General features: G+C 37.1%; 2 protein-coding genes across 2 annotated transcripts; both read right to left on the bottom strand.

Annotated features, from left to right (window-relative positions):
- Nucleotides 1–5886: 5886 nt before the first annotated feature.
- LOC306874191 (B-cell receptor CD22-like) lies at nucleotides 5887–14207 on the bottom strand. Its single transcript, XM_079424040.1, has 8 exons — nucleotides 12490–14207; nucleotides 11055–11423; nucleotides 10708–10956; nucleotides 10371–10616; nucleotides 7089–7176; nucleotides 6963–7002; nucleotides 6563–6736; nucleotides 5887–6403 (listed from the first exon to the last, which is right to left on the bottom strand). The coding sequence occupies exons 1-7, from the start codon at nucleotides 12548–12550 to the stop codon at nucleotides 6575–6577; spliced, it is 1215 nt and encodes a 404-aa protein (XP_079280166.1). The 5' UTR covers nucleotides 12551–14207; the 3' UTR covers nucleotides 5887–6403; nucleotides 6563–6574.
- On the bottom strand, nucleotides 12991–19221 carry LOC306874190 (pregnancy-specific beta-1-glycoprotein 4-like). The gene is made up of 10 exons (XM_079424039.1): nucleotides 19016–19221; nucleotides 18611–18679; nucleotides 18171–18512; nucleotides 17824–18072; nucleotides 16179–16433; nucleotides 15843–16088; nucleotides 15358–15439; nucleotides 15235–15274; nucleotides 14865–15130; nucleotides 12991–14700 (listed from the first exon to the last, which is right to left on the bottom strand). The coding sequence occupies exons 2-10, from the start codon at nucleotides 18669–18671 to the stop codon at nucleotides 14646–14648; spliced, it is 1596 nt and encodes a 531-aa protein (XP_079280165.1). The 5' UTR covers nucleotides 18672–18679; nucleotides 19016–19221; the 3' UTR covers nucleotides 12991–14645.
- Nucleotides 19222–22501: the final 3280 nt, after the last annotated feature.

Raw genomic sequence — 22501 nt, 5'->3', positions numbered from 1 at the left:
TACAGGTTTGACTACATGTGAGGTGTTAATGTCCTCACTGATACAGAAACATTATGCTTTGGGGGGTTTTCTGCTAAGGGGACAGGATAACTGCATTGTATCAAAGGGCCGATGGACGGGGCCATGTACCGTCAGGGCCAGGGCATTGAAGCCGGCCAGGGCACTGAACATGGGTCGTGGATTGGTATTCCAGCATGACAATGACCCAAAACACGGCCAAGGCAACAAAGGAATGGCTCAAGGAGCAGCACATGAAGGTCCTGGAGTGGCCGAGCCAGTCTCCAGACCTTAATCCCACAGAAAATCTGTGGAAGGAGCTGAAGGTTCGAGTTGCCATACGTCAAACAATGACTTGGAGAGGATCTGCAAAGAGGAGTGGGCCAAAATCCCTCCTGAGATGTGTGCAAACCTGGCGACCAACTACAAGAAACGTCTGACCTCTGATTGCCAACAAGGGTTTTGCCAAAAAGTACTGTCATGATTTGTGAAGGGGTCAAATACGTATTTGACTCATTAAAATGCAAATCAATTCATAACTTTTTTTAAATGTGTTTTTCTGGATTTTTGTTGTTTTTCTGTTTCTCACTGTTCAAATAAACCTACCATTAAAATTATAGACTGATCATTTCTTTGTCAGTGGGCAAACGTATAAAATCAGCGGGGGATCAATTTATTTATTTTTTTTACACTGTATAAGTATATGATATATGAGTATATGAGTAACAGGATTGAGATTTTAGGATAAAATCAGCAAATACATATAATCTAGCCACATGGAGTACATGCTAATATTATGAGAATACTCAGCAAATTATAGTGATTCACCACAGATTTGTATTTTTAAAATAAACAAATAACATCTAAGAAATAATTTAGGTAACAGGACCGTATATTTATAATGATGCACCCACCGTTACAATATCATCAAATATACAGAAAAGAAAATAAGACCACATGTTTTCAATCATTTCATTGCCTTCAGAAGAGCCAGATGTTGCAATATTATGTTGAAAATGTGTTTTGCGGATTTTTCCCAGTTTTTTGGAATGTGTTAGATTAACAGGACTAAGTGAAAACCTGGGGACACGACTAAAATGTGTATTTTATCCAAAATATTATACATTTATTTAGAAATACAGGTATTTAAAACACAGATGGGATATGGAGATACACAAAAATTCAAAACAAAAATGATTTCTGAAGGATTTTAAACATTATATTTCAAGTTCAAAAGTAGCGTTAGACACTGGGGACATGTACAAATGCTATATTTGCAGTGTTTTAGGTAGTTTTTTTATTTTTAATTATATATTTTAAATTTGCAGTTAGATTAATGTGCAGGACACTTTGCTTAATATTAAAATGTATTTATAATTCATTTTTATGCATGTTTGTACCTATAATCTGGGGACATTCGGTGGATTTAAAGGAAACTCTAGCGCCCCCTTGAGTACTGCGGCTTAAGAACTTTAAGTATGAAATGATATAATGTTGAACAAGCCTTGAGAAAATTTACTTTGTATGAATATTTTTGTGGTTTATGGGGACTCTCCATAGGCGTAATGGTTTTTATACTGAACAAACTGTGTGTGCTATTGCCCTACACCAACCCTACACCTAAACTTAGCCCTCACAGGAGACTTTGTGCATTTTTAGATTTTCAAAAAAACACCATTTAGTATGTTTTTTAAGCCTTTTGAATTATGGGGACATAGGCAGTGTCCTCATAAACTACCTTCATATTGTAATACCTCTGTCATACCCATGTCATTATACACATTTGTGTCCTCATAAACCACATAAACATGCACACACAGACACACACACACACACACACACACACAGACAAACCTGCAACCTTTGGGTCACAAGTCCGACTCTCTATCCATTAGGCCACAACTGCCCCCACAAATTAACCGTGGTTTTGATACACTAAGCAGTTTAACCATGTTTTTTTTAGTAAAATTGTGGTTATACAAATGGTAGTCAATACGCCAAAAAATCATGGTTACTACACTTTTACTACAATAAAACCATGATTAATTTTCACAAGGGAAGTGTTTTCCACCAAAGTTCTGTCAGAATCAGATTAGCCTATGTTTTCAGACAGCAAATCTGGTGTTTGTGTTTGCTTACAGATCCTGGGCAAACATAGCTCTATTCATCTCACCCTGGACCACCAGAACCACGACAATAACTGTGTTTCCATGGTCATTATGTATGTCATTGTTCAGAGTTTGTCTTTCTGAGCTGTTCCTCCAATCGTTTCCGGGCTGATCTCCAAGCAGAGCGAACACGAGCCTAACTCTCATCTGATCTGTCTTGAATCTTAAGACTTTCTCCCACTCAGCTGTCTCAAGCACGGCTGGAATGAAAGCACAGAGGACTCAGACATGACTCTGAGTGTGTGTGACGGGTTATTATTAACAGCACTGTCCTGACGCAGAAACTGTCTGTCTGTGTCTCTGTGGTTTGGGGGTCTTGAATTGTTTGTTTTAACAGTGCGCTGCTGTTTAGCTTTAATGCAAGGAAAACCAGCTGATTGCGATTTTAAAGTCATGCAGCCTACAATTTCATGATTGATAACTGCCTGTTTATTTTTTTATGGTGTATTAATACCGTATTCTATCCCAGTTTTAACAGAGATACCATTAGGCTGACTTTAGCATAAACACCGCAGAGCAGCAAATCTTTATGGTTAGATATGTAGCCTATTTTGAGCAGAATACGCATTTTTTCAGTAACGATGTACTTAATTTGTCAAAATGTGCATGCAATACTGTGTCCCAAAATGCAACGCGGTCAACAAGACTTTTTTTAATCTGCATTTGGAAAAATCAGATCAGCTGTCTTCTACTTTGGTGCATCACTTTTGGTTTGCACAGAGTTTTGTGTCAGTGGCCTTTAACCCTTGTCCAAGATTTAACCCCTGCCCTCACCTTATTTTTAACTTAAGCGCTGCGAGGCTATTTGTATTGTGAATGTGCGAGCTAGGCTTCCGGTGTCATATGCTTCCGGTTATTTTAGCTGTACATAAAAAGATCCTTTGTTTGTACACATTGTTGTATTATTTAAATGTATTGAGACCTCAGGTCAGCAACATATCCGTGTGAGCTGAGAGAAACTAAAGACTACTCATAGAATGCTCCCTGGTGGACAGTATAGGTAAGTATATCTCTACTGAAATTGTTTACTCCCCTATAGGGTAAGGGAAGTGGTGTGTGGCCAAGTATGGTGACCCACACTCTGCATTTAACCCATCCAAGTGTACACTCAGTAGTGAACATACACCTGGAGCAGTGGGCAGCCAATGCTGCAGCACCCAGGGAGCAGTCGGGTCCCTCAAGGGTCTCACCTCAGTCGTGGTATTGATGATGGAGAGAGTGTTGGTTATTCACTCCCTACAATCCCTGCCGGACCTGAGACTCAAACCCATGACCTTCGGGTTATAAGTCAACTCTCTTTACAATAGACCACGACTGCCCCTATAGACTACTATACTTCAATAAGATTGGTCTGTAAATCAGTGTAATTTTAACACACTGCTTTTCTTCAGTCACATATTAGATTAAAGTTGACGTTAACACCAATCCATAATGTTTTAAAAATCACTCTAATAATGTTAGGTGTTTCTGAAACTACAGGCACTTTTAAGTCCCAGCAGTGAAATTTTAGATTTATGTTAAAATGCTTTATAAATATATTCACAGTGTCATTACACATATTGACAAAAATATAATTAATGATTAATGTGATTTAATATAAAATTATGAAGCATTTATAGATCCAAACACCATTTATGTCCCACTACTCTGGTCACAATGTTGAAATAAGTCAAATATGCAAATCGAATCACAATTTGACATTATTTCAAATAGAACTGTTTAATAGACATATTAATTTACAGCATAATTATTTTTGTTTTATTTACTGATTATTTTAATGATTTTTTTCAACTAAATGCGCCTGTCCCACACTTTTGAGTTCTGACCACAACAATGAAAAAAGGCTTTTATTACAAGTACGCTCACTGTGTGAAGTATTGGGTGGAGTTATGTTTAGTGATAGGGTAAGGGGTAGAGTTAGAGTGTGGTTAGGTGTCTATCTCCACCCATTACCTCCAGCGAGGGGCAGCTAGAGCTCCAGCTCCTCCCATTTGGCTCCCATTTCCTCTCTTTTATTATGAAATTTTATTTTAAAAAAACAAGACTAGTTTCTGTGGAAATAGAAATTAGGGCCTGAGCACATTGCTGACAGATTGGGCCACCTCACTACCTCACTCACAAGATCCCAAAAATATAAGGTAAATATCATCTTTTCTGTGTCAGTGTTTATTGCGTGTCCTTACCATACAGCTTAGTAATTCTGTACTTTGAACTACATTTTAAAAATAAATGTATATTACTGTTTAATTCATGTATATTAAGACGCCACGAGTCAAAACTAATGTAGTACACCTTGCTAGTTGCCAATTAGCTGCAACATTAGCAAAAATGTCATTTCCGCAACATGCCTTTACCACAGAAAATGTAGGTGTTGTGGTAAAGACCTTGTGTTGCGGTAGAGACAAGTTCAAGGTTTACTTACTATTAAATGACAAATATTCAGTCTACTGTAAATTATATTTAAACATGACATTTTGTAACCCTAGATGAGACCAAATTCATCAACAATAAGATCAAATAAATGCAGAGAGGAAATGAGAAAAGACCCAGAGAGGTATGCAGAGTATCTGCAGAAGGAAACAGAGCGTTACAAAAAGAGAAAGTAATAAAGTGTCTCCCAGCTGACAAAAAGAGGAACACATCTGAAAAGAAGGCAGTGGAGGATAATTAAAAGAAACCAGAGGGAAAAACACAAAGCCCTGCATGCCTCAAATCAGTTTTTTGCAACAAACACATCAGCTTTAGGAGAGAATATTTTTTAAACATGAAAAACAGTTTGAGTTATTTACTGCAAAACTACTGCTATCTTTTACACAATACCTTCTGTTTTCTGTTTATTTCACTGTTGTTCTGTACAGTAGCCTGTTTTTGATTTCATAGCACTTTAACATTGTGTCCTTACCGACACAAGGTATCATTACCACAGCTCTGCTTTTTTATCAGTATTTACAAAACTCCACAAAATTTAAAAGCTATTGGAATATTATATTTTTATAGAAATGAAAAACAAAGAAATATATATAATGAACATTATTGTAACATTGCAGTAAGGGCATTTTGTTGAAAAACATAAAATAAACATATTCCAGCTTAAAATCTTAATGACTCCATGCAATTTTGTTGACCTTTATATAAGTATTACAGACTTTGATGGTCTTAAATCATAGGGTTAAATTTTGGAGAGTCAAAAGTGCCTGTAGTTGCAGAAACACCTGGTAACACTGAACAACAACACTGGCATCATTTGTTGCCAATAAAATTGTTGAACAATTTTTGAAACAATAAAAACACTGACAGCCCAAAAAGTGTGCGATAACCTTGTGAGAACTGAGGCACGTTCTCAGAAGCTCAGACCAGTGCCCGACGTTTGGCTGTGGTTTCCAGGTTGAAGGACATGTTTCCTGGAAATAAATGTCAGCCCAATCAGCAGCAACATGTATATAAAGCACGCGGTTACTTTTTCAAAAAAGTAACGCCAGTTACTGCAGCCCATGGCTTTTACTCTGCACATGCGCTGTAGTGTTTCTGTGCTTCAGAAAAGGAGCGTGATCACATCACGCTGTTAGGAAGAAAAAAGGGATTTTTGATGTCTAGTATTGTCCTGTTTACATGTATCAAATAAAGAGGAGCGTCACCGTGCCGTTGTTAAGCTGATGCACGGAACAAAACCGTCAACATTCAACATATTAAAATGTAACAAATTATAATGTCAGACATCGATAGAACATCACCAAAAACACATATATAAACTTTATTTAAATCTTAATATATACCAATACATTAAACATGCATGAAATTATATGTCAAAGCATCAAACATGTTTTATGAAGCATGAAAAAAAGACACGAAAGACACAAAAACGGATGCTTACTGAAGAGTGACTAAGATATGTAACATCGAAACTGCAGTTCATGGAAAATTACGCAAATCTTTGGAAACATTACAAAACATGCTATTAAAAGTGTTTAAATGCAGCCAGTTGAGATTGTAACTTCCCACACAGACGCACCAAATCACAAACCACAGGCGTAAAAAGATCTAGGTACAACAATGTAAATTACCACCATGGGCATTCAACTACAGATAGGGAGAAATGTCATGTGACTTGACACACATTTAAATCACTATTATAAACATCTGATTCAAAGCTGCAGTATTTTCATTTCCAATCCATGTGTCGGGTCCTAGATCATTTGACTCTGCTGTAAATCACTGATGTACCCACCATCGCATCGGATCTGAGGAACAGCATAATCAAACAATCAAGTGTGAATGACCATTTAAGATCCACCACAAGTAATGCAGGAGACAATCAAAGGTCATTCAGTTCTGAGGGATCATGCAATTAGTTTAAATATCACAGGAGAAAAAGTGACTCAATCTATTTTGTTTCTCACCTCACAGCAGAATCAGGATGGTGCACTCAGATTCTCATAGTTGTTTCTGATGTGTTGGACGGTTGCATATATTGTCTTTGTAGTTTTTTCTGTGATCTGATCTGCTCTGGGTGAAACTCTAGCGTACAGACCATCATCACAGTGGTTTCTCTCATAGCTGGAAGGTTGTTGCACCTGGAGAAAGAAGCCAAAACCTCTCAGAAAAGTGAAGCATAAAAGTAAAATCACTTGCATGAGATGCATGTTCCTTTAGCTCTTCTTCTCAAACACACTGATTTCTTATTCTTTGGCCTGCTGGATTCAGATCCACACAATTAAAAAAAACATTTTATAAAGCGCAACATAATGAAGTTGTGATTTCATTGTCGTGACAGAAACAGAGATATTTCTTTGTTCTCACCTGCTTCTGCCTGACATCAGACACTCCACTTTTTATCTTCCTGTAGTGCAGAGATAAGCATGTCAACACAAACACACATTCATAATTATTAATGAGTACACCAGCGCACATTATTAAAGATGTTACCTTATGAACATGATGATGCAGATAAGGAATAAAACTCCACATCCGGCTGCGATCACAACAGTTGCATACAGGACTGTTTTATCTCCTCCTGAAAAAGAATGAAACTAAAGTATGATCGTATGTCTGTACAAACAGCAATATATGCAGCATTTTTTTAGATGCAGTAATTAGAAAATGTTCAATGGTGACTAAAAATATAATATGCCAGTCAGTGCATTCCGGCAGGTCTTTGGGTGACAAAATAAATTATATGGAAATGTGCAATTTTTACGTACTTGAATTAGGCAAAGGAAAATGAATGTGCTATTTAAATTTCAGTTCATTGGTAGGTCTACAAGACCTTAATACAACATTAGTTTTAACTAGCTTGATAAATATTAACTGGAAGCAATTTGTAAGAATGGAAAGTCCAGTGAGTTTACCTTGCAACATAAATACAGGCTGATCAAATGAGCTAAGCATTCATCATATCATATGTCACATCCAGCACTTCTCCAAACCACACCTTCAAAACATTTGTTCATTCATTCAAATCAAATCAAATCAACATTTATTTATATAGCACATTTAAAATGTGCTATATAAATATAAGCAAGGTAAACTAGGGGAAGTTGTGGCCTAATGGTTAGAGAGACACAGAGTAAAGGTGTGTTTTCAATATTGATTTAAAGCAATCTAATGAGTCACAAGATCTAATGTGCAATGGGAGACTATTCCACAGTTGTGGGGCTGCCACAGAAAAAGCTTGATCACCTTTGGTTTTCAACCGTGATCTGGGAACATGTAAAAGTAAACTCTGAGATGATCTTAGAGGTCTAGTAACACAGTGTTGCTGCAACAAACATGAAATGTACTCTGGAGCAAGGCCATGCAATCCTTTAAAAATCATTATCAAAATTTTATAATGGATTCTAAAATCAACAGGAAGCCAGTGCAGCGCACTGGAGAGATGCTGGAGCACTTCCTTGTGTCAACAGTCTAGTCGTACCATTTTGTACTTGCTGCAGCTGTGAAAGCAGATTCTTAGACAACCCTAAAGTGAAGTGAAGTGACATACTGCCAAGTATGGTGACCCATAATCGGAATTCGTGCTCTGCATTTAACCCAGCCAACGTGCACACACACAGCAGTGAACACACACCCGGAGCAGTGGGCAGCCATTGATGCTGCGGCGCCCGGGGAGCAGTTGGGGGTTTGGTGTCTTGCTCAAGGGCACCTCAGTCGTGGTATTGAGGGTGGAGAGAGCGCTGGACATTCACTCCCCCCACCTACAATCCCTGCCGGCCCGAGACTCGAACCCGCAACCTTTGGATTATGAGTCCAACTCTCTAACCATTAGACCACGACTTCCCCTAAATATAGCGAGTTGCAATAATCCAACCTGGATGAAATAAAAGCATGAATCACAGTTTCCATATCCTCAAAAGACAGAATTATCTTCAATTTGGCAATAATACGCAATTGATAGAAGCTTCCTTTAACAACAGCATTGACCTGTCTATCAAACTTCAACTCCGAGTCAAAGGTTACACCAAGATTTCTTACTTGCGTGTTGATATTATTGGCTAAGGGGCCAAGATGTACAGAAAGCTGTTTGTCTCATTTTTGGGGCCAAAAATCACCACTTCCGATTTGGACTCATTGAGCTGTAGGAAATTAGAAATCATCCACGCCCTTATTTCATCCAAACACTCAAACAAAGTAGAAATATTGAAGTCATTGTTACATCTTAGGGGCAGATACAGCTGGATGTCATCAGTATAACAATGATAAGCCACATAAAATTTTTGACAAATTATACCCAAAGGAAGAATATATAGAGAAAACAACACAGGACCAAGACATGATCCCTGAGGAACCCCCGAGGAAATAAACTGTGACGAAGATATAAAACTTCCAAGCTCCACCGCAAAGGATCTTCTATGTAGATAGGATGAGAACCAGTTTAAAACAACCCCCTCAATCCCCCCCACTCCTGCAAACGGTCAAAAAGGATCGCATGATCCACAGTGTGTCAAACGACGCGCTAAGATCCAGAAGCACCAAAACAGCGCAATTCCCAGCGTCTACAGATAACAACAAATCATTTGACACTTTGAGAAGGGCAGTTTCAGTGCTAGGTTGAGACCTGAAACCAGACTGAAATTTATCAAAATTTTTGTTTCCATTTAAAAATGTAGAAAGTTGATTAAGAACCACCTTCTCCAATAACTTAGCCAAGAAAGGCAGTTTAGAAATTGGTCTGTAATTGTTTAGAGTATAAACATGCACCAAGGCATCCACTTGATTGCCTCTATCACTCTCTCCTCTCCACCTGTAGCTGGTGTGTGGTGAGCGCACTGGCATCGTTGTACTGTGGCTGCTGTCGTATCATCCAAGTGGATGCTGCACACTGGTGGTGGTTGAGGAGAGACCCCCACATGATTGTAAAGCACTTTGGGTGTACAGCAATACACAATAAAAGCGCTATATAAATGCATCATTCATTCATTCATTTATTCAAGGCATGTTTAAAATATGAAGGAACAACACCCTTTGAAAAAGATTGTGATTTATTATGGACAGGATCATAGAACCCACCATATCCCAAATCTGAGTTAATACATGAGGTCGAATAACATCTAATGAACAATAAGATGGCTTAAGATGTTGAACAACTACCAACAACTCAGACAGAGAAACGGGCTTAAACATAGAAAACTGAACAGAAATGCAGGAGTCAGGCCGAGCTAGGAGTCCAACAGGATTTGAAGCAGAGATAGAGATATTGGCTCTAATAGTACTGATCTTATCCACAAAAAATTGTGTGAAACTTTCACAGGCTTTTTCAGAACTATCAAAATCAACTGAACCTACGGTATTCAGGACTGTATTTATTGTGCGAAATAGCACTCTCGGACAATGATGATTCTGTGAGATTAGAGCTGAAAAATAATGTGCCTTGGCAGATTTAACAAACTGTTGGTAGGTATGCAAACAGTCCCTGAGTATCTGATAGGAGACTTGGAACTTTTCCATCTCCTCTCTGCCTGTCTCCATTTTTGCCTAAGTAGGCGGCTCTCTGCATTAAGCCAGGGCTGTGAAACCGTTTTAGATTTAAACTTTTTAAAAGGGGCTATGGAGTCCAGAATACTCCTACACTCCGAGTTAAAACTATCTACCAAAATATCTAAATCAGAGCATAGTGGGGACAAAACTGTCACACAAATGTGTTTGGGATTTAAAAGCATTCATTCATAATTTTTCATACAAATGCTCAGCAGAAATATTTAACTGATTTACCTTTAACAGGGACAGTAACAGCGTCTGATCTCTGAGATCCATGTTGATTGTGAGCCTGACAGTAGAAGCGTCCACTCTGTAGTGCACTGAAACTCTGTCCAGATCCAACAGATGAGCTCTGATTCTCCTTAAACCAGCTGATTTCTGCAGGTGGGTTTGAATCACTGCTGCAGATCAGAGTCACTGAATCTCCCTCCACTATTTCAGCAGATCCATTTACAGACACTGAGACATTCCTTGGTGGGTCTAAAAAGGATACAAATAAAATCCTTCAATCATTTAATTCAAACACAATCTCCACGTTTTTTTTAAGAAGTACAAATAAATCTGTACTCACACGTGACACTGAGCTGAACAGCAGGAGAGATGTAAGTGTGTCCATGTAGAGCGCAGCTATATCTGCCTGCATCCTCTCTTCTGACTGACTGCAGCAGGAGTTGATTGTTTCCGTCTCTTCTCTCAGTTAATGGCTGTGAGTTTCTGTACCAGATGAATGTTGCTCTGTCAGTGAGAGCGCAGCTGCTTTTACATGTCAGACGGACCGAATCTCCCTCTGTCACTCTCTCAGGAGACTCCACCTGAAGATCTGAACACAACACACACATTATATCTAGTGCTGCTGTCAGACACTGATTATTATTCAACATAATGCACAGAAGAAGAGTGAAACCTCATCAAAGTCACCTGTGACAGTAAGAGTCACTCCTGGACAACCAAGCCATTTATCTTTATTGGTTATGAATCTGAAATAGTACTTGTGTGAATCCTTCTGTGTCACATGACTCAGTCTGATGGTGCACTTCTTCCGTTTATCTCCCAGATACTGAAGCCTCGGACTGTATTCAGGGTCCTCAAACAGATCTGGAAGCTCTTCTTGATTCTCTTCACTTGATTCTTTATTTTTACCTTTAACAAGTGTTTTGGTCCAGAGCGTTTTCCTGATCTGATGTCCAGTAGGGTATGTATAAGTGCAGCTCATTATCACTGATGAGTTCTTTAGTGCACAGATGTGTGAAGGATTGTAACTCACATCCCAACCAGCACAAGAAACCCCTGAAACACAGAATTCATAAGAAGAAAAGATTAGCAGCAGTTACTAACAGAATGCATTTGCTCAAGATCAGCATTGAAGCAGCATTGAACAGCTGAGCCAGAACAGTTAATACTGGCACTGTCTAGATTAAAATATTAATCAGATGCAATCAATATTATACATCAGTATTTTCTGAGAAAAAACACATAATGAAGATAAGTCTGGCATTACATTTATATTAGAAATGAGATACTGAGTAAAGCATTGGACAGACATAAAGACAGACGTCACTCGTGTACTGCTCCAATATAGAAGAATAATTTGTTTTATTCCTTTACAGCGTTCTTATTTACATTTAGTCATTATTTCTGTTAGACATCTACAAAAGCGCTTATTGAGAATTAACAGAGATTTAGATGATGATGTTTTATTGTTTTGTTTGACGTTACCATCGTGGTGATTTGACTGATCAGGGGTCGAGAGATTACTGACTGATCATCATGGAGGATTTGCTGCTCAACAGATCCTGAGCTCTTTGACAAACATCTTATTTTGTCAAATTAGTTCCCTTTACACAGAGTTTTACCGTTTACTGCACTTTGTTATTCTTCTGTTTTTGTTTTTTTCTCTACAGTGCCTAATGAACCGGAAGTCTCACCCAAAGGTTTACTTCTGGGTTGAAGAATAAGGTGGATATACAACATTAGCACATTTGGGAGTGGAAGATACATATTGCAGAAGCGGGCAGTAAGAAAACAAAAAAGAAAAATAGATGGAATTCAATTGAATATCGCACCAAGTTTGTGACAGGCCTGCTACAAACACATCTGACGTGTTTGCATTTTGGGCGTGGCGTGAGAACATGAAAAACATACACTAAATCTGATCTGAGCAGTCAGACTGAAACAGATTTCAGGAAATGCGATTTGAACAGGATTTCAAACCACATATGAATGTAGCTTGAAACGGATTTGTAAAAGTCGAATTTCATGTGATTTTTGCTGTTCACACATGCCAAATATGATCAGATATGCACTAAAAAATGACTTGGACTGACAATCTGAACAAGAAGCATTAGAAACTCACTGTGAATTGTGAGAGAAAAGATGAGAGGAAGAAGAAGAGCCATTCTGACTGCCATCACCATAGCAACACCTGCAACATGGAAATTCCAATATGGATGAGATTTACAACAAAAATAGATTTCAGTCTTTCTACCTCAAAATTTGTAATTATTTGTGAAATTTACTAGCAATTTCTGAGTGAAAACAGTTTCTAAGCAGATTCTATATCTTGTTCAGCGTAGAAGCATTAAAAATGTTTCTCCTTATAAACAAACAAACAAAACTTGATAAGAAACTGGTCATACCGTAGCACAGGACAACTCACCAGCTGAAACAAAATAACACATGAAGAGAAACAAGGAAGGTTTACCAGCCTCATTTATAACCGGAACGACGTAATGTCTTCCTCATTTCCTGACTTTTTTAAAACCTCTGACTAGTGATGTAAAAATATTACATAAATATTACAAAAAAAATTCTTTCTTTTAGATTTTTTAAAATTCAAAAAGCATTATGTTTATTTCCTGGTTTATTTAGCAGATTTTAAGATCATGAATACTTGTAAATGAAAGCAGGAATGAGCACATACTTAGGGTAGAGTGGGGGAAGGAGGGTGTTTTGTTTTTTTCTACTGTGAAACAAAAGTTAAATGTCATAGTTTTAGTGATAATGCCATAAATGATAAACCAAGCATGAAAAATGTCCAGAGTTTTCATTTTATTAGATTTTTAACAAATATTAAATTTGTACCAAGGGGGCGTTTTGCCCCTCAGGTGGGGTAAAATTGTGCCCAGTCTGACAAAGCAATTTACTTTAAACATTTACAGCAAAATCAGAGTACAGGCAGTTTTAGCTTAAAATGAAAAAAAATATTTTTTCTATTTTTCAAAGTAGCTACCTGGTGCTAATTTAAGGTCATTTTTAAATATAATGTCCAAATATTTTCCCCCACTCTACCCTATTGCATGTAAGCAGGACTATATTAAAACTTAAATCAAACACACAAGTGAAAAAGTACCTAAAGTCTTAAAATATAGATGTCTGCTGACGTATGAGGGCCCACGTCAAACTATTATTTCTAGATGCTGTGCTAATACATTAATGGGCAAAAAACAACAGTGACTGTGTTGATGTTTCCTGTTGCACATACGCACGTCTGACCAGCAGAATTCCAGTGCATTAAAACACATCTGCAAAAGTTTTGTGGCTTGTGTTTTTTTTTTGCTGTTATGATTTTGCATGATTATACATTTACGATTTTTAAAATTTAATTTAATTTCTTTAGTCTCACAATTAAATCAGTATCATGTGCATGTTACCCTTAAATTTGATTTTGTTGGTATAACTATATTTAGGTTGATTCAGTGATGTTAAATGACATCAAGATTTAAATAAAAACAATCAAGACATTATGTCATAAAACACAGAAAGAGGATGACAATCATAGGTTTCACTTCATTAACAACCAGCAGAAGATAGTGAGACTTCTAGTCACTCACACTAAACATAAAGTACCAACCAACACCAGTGTTGCCTGCATGACAGAAATGGGCCTTAAAGGCTTAAAATAATAATGGATTCCATGTAAGTGGAAGGACTTCAAGTCATCTGCATCGTTCAAACAAAAATACTTCTACAATGATCTGTGCGATTTGAAAGACACTCAATCAGGTCAAATAGGACAAGTTATTGCATATATCTCAACATGCATCCTAAGATAAATTTGGATATTGTGCTCACAGTAGGCAGGTCATAAAAATTATGAAATTATAAAAATTTCCGCCAAAGGCTTTGACAGATAATTTCTCTTGACAAGTTGTTGTCAGAAGTGTCTCTAGACGAAACATGCCACATTTCATACAAACCGGAGAAAGGGTTTACCAGCAATAATGTGGATTGAAATAACAGTCATTATATTTCCAAAAATCAATCTGCTTTTACCAACATTTTGTCAGGAGGGTCTTTAGAGTCTCTAGAATTCAGGATTTCAGCAACATCCCGATCAGAGGACCAGTGAGAGAAAATGCTCTTTGCAAAAACATAGAATAATTCAGCTCTTAGGTAAAACAAACAAAAAAGAAGAAATGAAAATCCAGCATCAGACTATCAGTGCCACAGTCCCACCACTCGAGGGCGATGTCAACATGGAGATCAGTTTTCCCAGAAACAGCAAACTGATCATTTGATTGTGCTGTAAATCACTGATTGATCCTCCACCATCTGATCACTAGATCTGTGAAATTAATATATTCAGAGATATTTCATCAAAGACCTTTACAGATGCCAATTAATACAACCTCAACCAATGCAGGAACGGCATTCAATGGAGCTCAAAAGTGTTCTGATTCAATCTAAATATGTTTTATTATGTTATGAACATGCCATGATGTTTCTCACCTCCTGGCAGCATCAGTCCGGTATTTTCTAATGTTGTCGTACTGGCTTTCCTTCTCTTCCGGTTGGTTCATCTCTTTGTTTCGGTGATGCAGGACAGTTGCATACTGGATCTCTTCTGTATCTTCAGAATCAGATGCTTTTCCTTCAGTCTGATTGTGACTGAAATTGTTGAGAGTAATTAAGGAATACAGGGCATCGTTTTTATTCACGGCATCAGATTCAGACAGAGACCCATCGTGAGCTGATATGTTGACATAAAGATCATCCTAAAATGAGAGGAAATTACTTATTACAATTTATTTACGCCAAAAAATTATTAATACCTTTGCGTATAACATTTGCTTAATGCTCATTTGATAATTTGATTCACCTGCTTCTGTGTGATGTGATCAGGTCTCTGTTTTTTCCTCCTGTAATACAGAATCATCTAAAATGCATTTAGGAAATAAGCTTGGTATACTAATGCGTTTCCTGACAGACAACATGAACTTACATGAGCAACACAATGATGAAAATGAAGATCAAACCTCCCGATCCACCAGTGACTCCAGCAACTGCATACAGAAACGTCCTTCCTACAACAAGACAAGTGACAAGATGATGCTTTTATCTTGAGAAACAAGACCATGATTCATAGAGTATTTCAACACAAATGCATTTATCTTCATAGTCAAAGATTTCATGACTGGTGCCCCCTTTGTCACATCTGAATGGATTGTTATTGCTACTTCAATAGACATCCCTGTGTATTTTTCAAACTCTAAATGTATTGTAGATAGCACACGTACATCTGCAAGATGTCTGTTAAAGCTTGCTTGATTTAGAAAGCATCTGCTGTGTACAAACACATGACAGACGTAAACACATGCATCTAATAAAGGTCTATTTGACATCTGATAGGAAACATCATAGGCATATTTTCTTCTTCTCCTAGCTCATCAGAATTGGAAATATTTGTCCCGTCACAGAATGACTCACCATGTACAATGACAGTAACAGCGTCTGATCTCTGAGATCCATGTTGATTGTGAGCCTGACAGTAGAAGCGTCCACTCTGTAGTGCACTGAAACTCTGTCCAGATCCAACAGATGAGCTCTGATTCTCCTTAAACCAGCTGATCTCTGCAGGTGGGTTTGAATCACTGCTGCAGATCAGAGTCACTGAATCACCCTCCACTATTTCAGCAGATCCATTTACAGACACTGAGAGGTTCCTGGGAGGATCTTAAAAGAACAAAAATGAAATGTCAAAATAAATATGAGAAAATTATGAATTTGGAAATTTGAGCAATGTAAAAATGATCATTAACTCACACATGACATTTAAAGTCACATTATCAGAGTATTTCTCTCCATGTTGATTTCTGGACTTGCACTTGTATTCTCCGCTGTGATCAGAGCTGATGTTTGAGATGCTGTAGATTCTTCCAGTTCCTACAAACGTTCTTCCTTTAAACCAGCTGATTTCTGCAGGTGGGTTTGAATCACTTCTGCAGTTCAGAGTCACTGTATCTCCCTCCACTATTTCACCAGATGCACTCACTATTATAAAAGTTTCCTTTGGAGGATCTAGAGGTCCAGTATAAATTAAAATAATATTAATAAAAACATTTTTGCATTTCTAATTCAATTTTGTTGTTGAACTTTATTTTGGTGGTCCCTTTTTAGCACTCTTTTGACAATAAGTAACTTTGCACCTACATGTCAGCAAACTGTCATTAGAGCATTAGTGGACTGTTTGTTTGATTAATATCTGCTAACTCTTTATTGTTATGGTCTCCCAACAGACATTCTACTGACTATAAGTAACTTTGCAAGTACATCTTGTAGGGTCAAAAATAATCAAAGACTTCTGCTTTCTTGTCCCAAACCCATTTTGAGAATTTGGCATCCCTGAAGGCACAGGGGTGTTGATAGTGATCAAGGCCTATAGGCTAAGATGTCTAAACATTGGGGTCTACTAATTGTCACACCTACTGAACAGTGAGTGAAGCTGTAATCTTCTGATTGGTCAGTTTGAATGTCTCACATTTGTTTTTTAGTCACCTGGTCAAGGAATGGATAACATATTGTAACTGTTGCTCTCTCTCTTTGCTGCGTCTTTTCTTTGCTGGCACTCTCTTCTTGGGGCCTCAATTCAATTCAATTCATATTGCTTTATTGGCATGACATACATATTGCCAAAGCATTGTACATAGCAGAATAAAAACAAAACAAAAATATAAATATATAATATACATCCATAAATGAACAAAACAAAATACATGTAAAATACATCCATATATATATTTATATAAACATTAATGGTACTACATAATGCAGATGTGTTCACTATGTGTTCATGTCTTCTCTCTCTCTCTCGTAACATTTTACATACATGCTGGGTACAATTAGCTGTTTATGTTTTACGATCCTTCATCTATTTTGTAACAAATTCAAGTGTAACCATAACAAAATATTGCTATTAAATCATTTCAATTATTAATTAATGCTACCTAATCTTGATTCAGGGTTAATATTGAAGTGCTACCTATTGGAATACAATATAGTCACTCAAAAGCAACGCTCTCCCACATATTTAGCTATTCTAACTGTGCTTATTTCCGTCGTTGGTATAAGTGGCAGTGGGTGGTAATAGACTAGAAAAGTACAGTTTTATACCATCGTGCTGACAATGTTTCTTTAGTCAATCAACAATCCTACAGCCTGAACCACTGTAGGGAAACCACCCTTACAATCTCAATGTATTCTAACCCTAACCAGTCTACTAATACTGTACTAACACTCTAATGAGAGTTTGTAGATATTTAGGTGCACTGTGACTTATAGTAAACACAATGTGTTAAAGGGACCATCAATATAAAGTGAAACTGAAACTTTTACATAATCTGAATTCTCTGTTGTGTGATATTCGAACACATTTACTCAAGTGGCCAAAAAATATTGAATCTGTACTCACACGTGACATTGAGCTGAGCAGCAGGAGAGATGTAAGTGTGTCCATGTAGAGCACAGCTATATCTGCCTGCATCCTCTCTTCTGACTGACTGCAGCAGGAGTTGATTGTTTCCGTCTCTTCTCTCAGTTAATGGCTGTGAGTTTCTGTACCAGATGAATGTTGCTCTGTCAGTCAGAGCGCAGCTGCTTTTACATGTCAGACGGACCGAATCTCCCTCTGTCACTCTCTCAGGAGACTCCACCTGAAGATCTGAACACAACACACACATTATATCTAGTGCTGCTGTCATACACTGATTATTATTCAACATAATGCACAGAAGAAGAGTGAAACCTCATCAAAGTCACCTGTGACAGCAAGAGTCACTCCTGGATGACCAAGCCATTTATCTTTATTGGTTATGATTCTGAAACAGTACTTGTTTTCATCTTTCTGTGTCACATGACTCAGTCTGATGGTGTAGTTCTGCTGTTTATCTCCCAGATGCCGAAGCCTCGGACTGTATTCGGGGTCCTCAAACAGATCTGGAGGCTCTACACCATGTTCAGGGTTTTTGGTCCAGAACACTTTCATGATGTGTTGTCCAGTAGGGTATGTATAAGTGCAGCTCATTATCACTGATGAGTGCTTTAGTGCGCAGATGTATGAGTGACTGTAACTGACACCCAAACGATTTTCACTTAAAACATCTGAAATATATATATATATAATAATTATTATTATTTTTCAAATTAATGGCATCTGTAGAGCTGGAGGATGTTGAAAAGCAGAAATAGTTCTGACTCACTGTGAATCATGAGCAGAAAGATCAGAGGAAGAGGAGGATCCATTCTGATTGACACCATCATAGCAACACCTACAACACAATCAATGTAAACGGCCTTATTTTAGCTTCTGTGAAGGTGAATCTCATGAAATCCATCAAGAACAAGATCAGGCCATTTTGAGATTATTGGCATTAGAGTCAAATATGGTCCCTACATTTGAACGTTTTTTTTTTTCCATCTACATTTACATGTAATCATTTGGCAGATGCTTTTAACTTAGGTTATAAAATAAAAGCAACTTTATGAGGGCAAAAAGAAGTAATCAAACTGATAAAAAAATAAAAATTGGGAGCAATATATGTTGTGACAAGTCCCGGTTAGTCTAATGCCAAACATGTAGCAAGCAAACAGAGAAAATCTCTTACCGTTTTTCAGGGATGAAGCGATACAGTAAGAACAGAAGTGTACAATAATAAGATGATTTCTCTTGAAGATGAATGCTTTATTTTCCTCTTATCAAGTACATTTTACTCTCAGATTCTGCTTAAAAACAGCTTTGTTTAAATCCATTCATAGAGTATTTTGATAATGAAAATACTCATCTCATCATAAAAAGGACAGGGCAAATGAAGCAGTATCTGCCAGTGCACGAGAATTAGTGAAACAGAGGGAAAAAAGAGGAAGTGAAAAGAGAACAACATGCAAAGTTTTTCACATTTTCAAGCAACTTTCACATGCAGTGGAGTTTTTAATTTCTCAGACAGGATTGTCCACACAGACTGAGTTGCTTCACAGTGAACAAATGCAATTGTGGGATCTTTTTTTTTTTTGTTTCTTCTTACAAAAAAAGTTAATTTAGTGAGTTTTGTTGGAGCTTTTAAGATCATAAAATTATGTTTTACACTAAGTTTATCTTCCTCTTTCTTTTATCTATCTATCTATCTATCTATCTATCTATCTATCTATCTATCTATCTATCTATCTATCTATCTATCTATCTATCTATCTATCTATCTATCTATCCGTCTGTCCGTCTGTCTGTCTATCCATTGAGGATCTGATTGTGTTATGATGTGAATCAGGCCTGCTGTAAACACTGTAGCGGCCTAAAAGCCAACCAAAGCCGCAGGAGCTGAGTGCAGAATGACTTGTGACGTTACCATTACCTTTGCATCTTGAGGTTTAATTTGATCGACCAAAAACTTACAATTAATGATTTCTTGAAGCATTAGAAGATCATTCTGTATCAAGGAAGTCTGATGAATTTACAAAAAAATGTGTGCTCCCACACTCACCCCCTTCCTTCCCTCCTTCCCAAATCACTCCCAAATCACACAGGAATGTTTACATGGCTCCTATAAACACATTCTCATCAAATGAAGAAATGTCTGTCAGTAACTAGAGAAGTGCAAACAAGGTTCACCAGCAGTTGGTGCAAAGACGATTCATGCACTGATAATTTAGTAAAATTAGGTTCATCATACTTATTTGTTTATGCTCTGTTGACATTACTCAGTTTGATGACTTTTTGTTACTTAAAGCATTGCAATTAAGTTCAATGAAATTTGAAAATGTGGCTGCTTTGTGCATGTAAAGTAAATGAAAATGTAAATGTATTTAGTTAGTTTCTTTTTCTAAATGAAATAATACAAAATAATAAAGTGTGATAAGACTCTTAGAAATCATATTAAATAAAATAAAAAGGGAGTACTAAATACAAATACAATCATTATATAGTAAACTTAAAAATAAAATGCTAATTTACTTTTTTATATGAATTTTCATCTTTTTCAGGCTTGTATTCAGGCGGGTTGCTGGTGTTGTACCAAAATCTGACTCCCTGGACAAATCGCACTCCTCTTCGCGTGCACGCGCATCACACAGCTGAACGCAGCGCTTGCAGTTCAACTCTAGTTGAACTCAACTCTTTCAGTTCAACTCTTTCAGTTCAACTCTTTATTATAAGCCTTTTATCGATCTTTTTTTCAACAGTTGGCACCAAGAACGAACAAGCATTGTCTGATTAACAAGCAGCTAAAGGATGCAAAATTTTACACTAAAATTATTAACTGCACAAACTTTATTATCTCGCAATGCTCTTCATATTAAACCTGCTTTTCAGAGACTTATTTTTTATTAGAATTTGATTTAAGTATTTTCCAGGTCTGGAAAAGTATGGAAAGCATACTTTTGAAAAAGCATGGAAAGTATTTTGACCCTATTTAGTTTTTTTAATAATAGAAAATTAAGAATTTAATGAAAATAAATTTATCGTACAAGAAGTGAGGTTTCATGGCAGCTGTTTAGTCATTCTTTAGTCATCGCCAAATATGACTGAATGAATTCAAGGTGCCTATTTTTATTATACAAAATGCAGGTTGTAAGCATTTTGGGTTTCTTCACACTATATTCTTAGCACCGTATTATTTAACCTCAAGGACCTTTACAAAAATAAAAATAAATATACAGACTTTTATGTGTGCACAATTAACTATTAAATTTAGCATATAGGACCATGCACACCTGTGTGTCATCAGCCCATTTCGTGGTGTGGTTTCTTGGCCACAGACTATGCATTAAAGAGACCTAAGGCCTTGAAACATGGCATACTGCCCCAATGAAAGCCAAATCTTAAACACTTTTTTACAGTACCAGTTTTTTTATAGACCCTTGAACTTGGCAAATTTTATGCCATCAGCCGATTTCGTGTCATGGTTTCTGTGCCGCCACGGAGGATGTGTTAAATTGGACATCAGGCCTTGATATTAGAGGTACTACCATAAGAAAAACAACTTTTTGAGCAGGCAGATCTCTGTTAATTCATGTGCATCCATGCTCTCATTTTATTCATAGTAAGATGGCAGTGATGCACAAAGGAACTAGGTTTTATAAAAATAGAAATTGTATTGCATAAGCATGCAAAATGCACATGTGAATAGTTTCTTGAGGGCTCAAAAAAGTTTCTTGTGTGAATGTAAAGTCTTTTTTTTTTTTTTTTTTTTTTAGGGACTGTATGTTGTCACTTTGAGAAAAACAATAAAAAAACAACAACAAACAAAAAAAAAAAACTGAGAAAATTAAAATATTTACAGATGGCTGTACAATATACCAAATATAAAGCTGAAAATAATACTCTATGAACCATTTATGTTAAATATGGTCTGAGGTTTGGAAATTTGAGTCTGGAAAAGTATGGACTTTTGAAATATAAAATATGTTGGAACCCTGAATTCATTCAAACGTTCATTTGTTGATGAACAGTACTCTTTTTTTTCATGCTTTAACATTTCAGGCTTCAGAACTCCAGTTATACTGTATAAATAAAATTGAAATGAGAATATGCATAAATCAAGTCAAATGCCTGCATTACAAACATGCCTATCTTCACCCTTTCATAAGGCTCATCACTATAACTGTGTGGCACTGTGGATGGTGCAGCATCTCGTGAGGCAACATGAACTGATGATGTTCCAGACCTCCATTTGTGAGTAAAGGGCTGAGAAACAGTTGACTGGGCGCCATGTGGAGGAAATATTCTTGCTAATATGTTGCCAAACTGGCTAACAGCCTCCTGTTGCATTGCCCGCATCTCCCTGGTCATTTCCAACACTGTTTGTCTGTGCTGAAGCTCTGCCTCCTTCTCCCACTCCCTCTGTATTTGCAGCAGTTGATCCTCTCTGGAAAATAACTTTTCCTCTGACTCGTTGAGGTGATGCAGCACTCATTGTCTGAGCATGGTCCGCCTTAGACATTTTTATTTTCGTTTTTTCTCGCAGTGGGGTGGCTTTTCATTTCTGGTGTACCTGTAGATGAGAAAAAAAATAAGACAATGATTGTACTCAAGTTAGATAGGATTTGACTAAATGTCACATGCATAATAAATCCAGTACAGAAAGTACAAACATAGTGCA

The sequence above is a fragment of the Barbus barbus genome (assembly GCF_936440315.1).
Source record: "Barbus barbus genome assembly, chromosome: 8".
In the NCBI taxonomy this organism is placed as follows: Eukaryota; Metazoa; Chordata; class Actinopteri; order Cypriniformes; family Cyprinidae; genus Barbus; species Barbus barbus.
This window is presented reverse-complemented; position numbering and strand designations above follow the sequence as displayed.

Excerpts from the sequence above, each read along its gene's own strand:
- LOC306874191 (XM_079424040.1), bottom strand. The coding sequence starts at position 12,550 with ATGGTGATGGCAGTCAGAATGGCTCTTCTTCTTCCTCTCATCTTTTCT. Across the intron at positions 10,957-11,054 it reads AGTGACTCTTACTGTCACAG|ATCTTCAGGTGGAGTCTCCT; the intron begins GTGACTTTGATG and ends TGTTGTGTTCAG. Across the intron at positions 7,177-10,370 it reads TGTTACTGTCCCTGTTAAAG|GAGGAGATAAAACAGTCCTG; the intron begins GTAAATCAGTTA and ends ATTCTTTTTCAG.
- LOC306874190 (XM_079424039.1), bottom strand. The coding sequence starts at position 18,671 with ATGATGGTGTCAATCAGAATGGATCCTCCTCTTCCTCTGATCTTTCTG. Across the intron at positions 15,440-15,842 it reads TGTTACTGTCATTGTACATG|GAAGGACGTTTCTGTATGCA; the intron begins GTGAGTCATTCT and ends GTCTTGTTGTAG. Across the intron at positions 15,131-15,234 it reads ATCACATCACACAGAAGCAG|GATGATCTTTATGTCAACAT; the intron begins GTGAATCAAATT and ends CTCTCATTTTAG.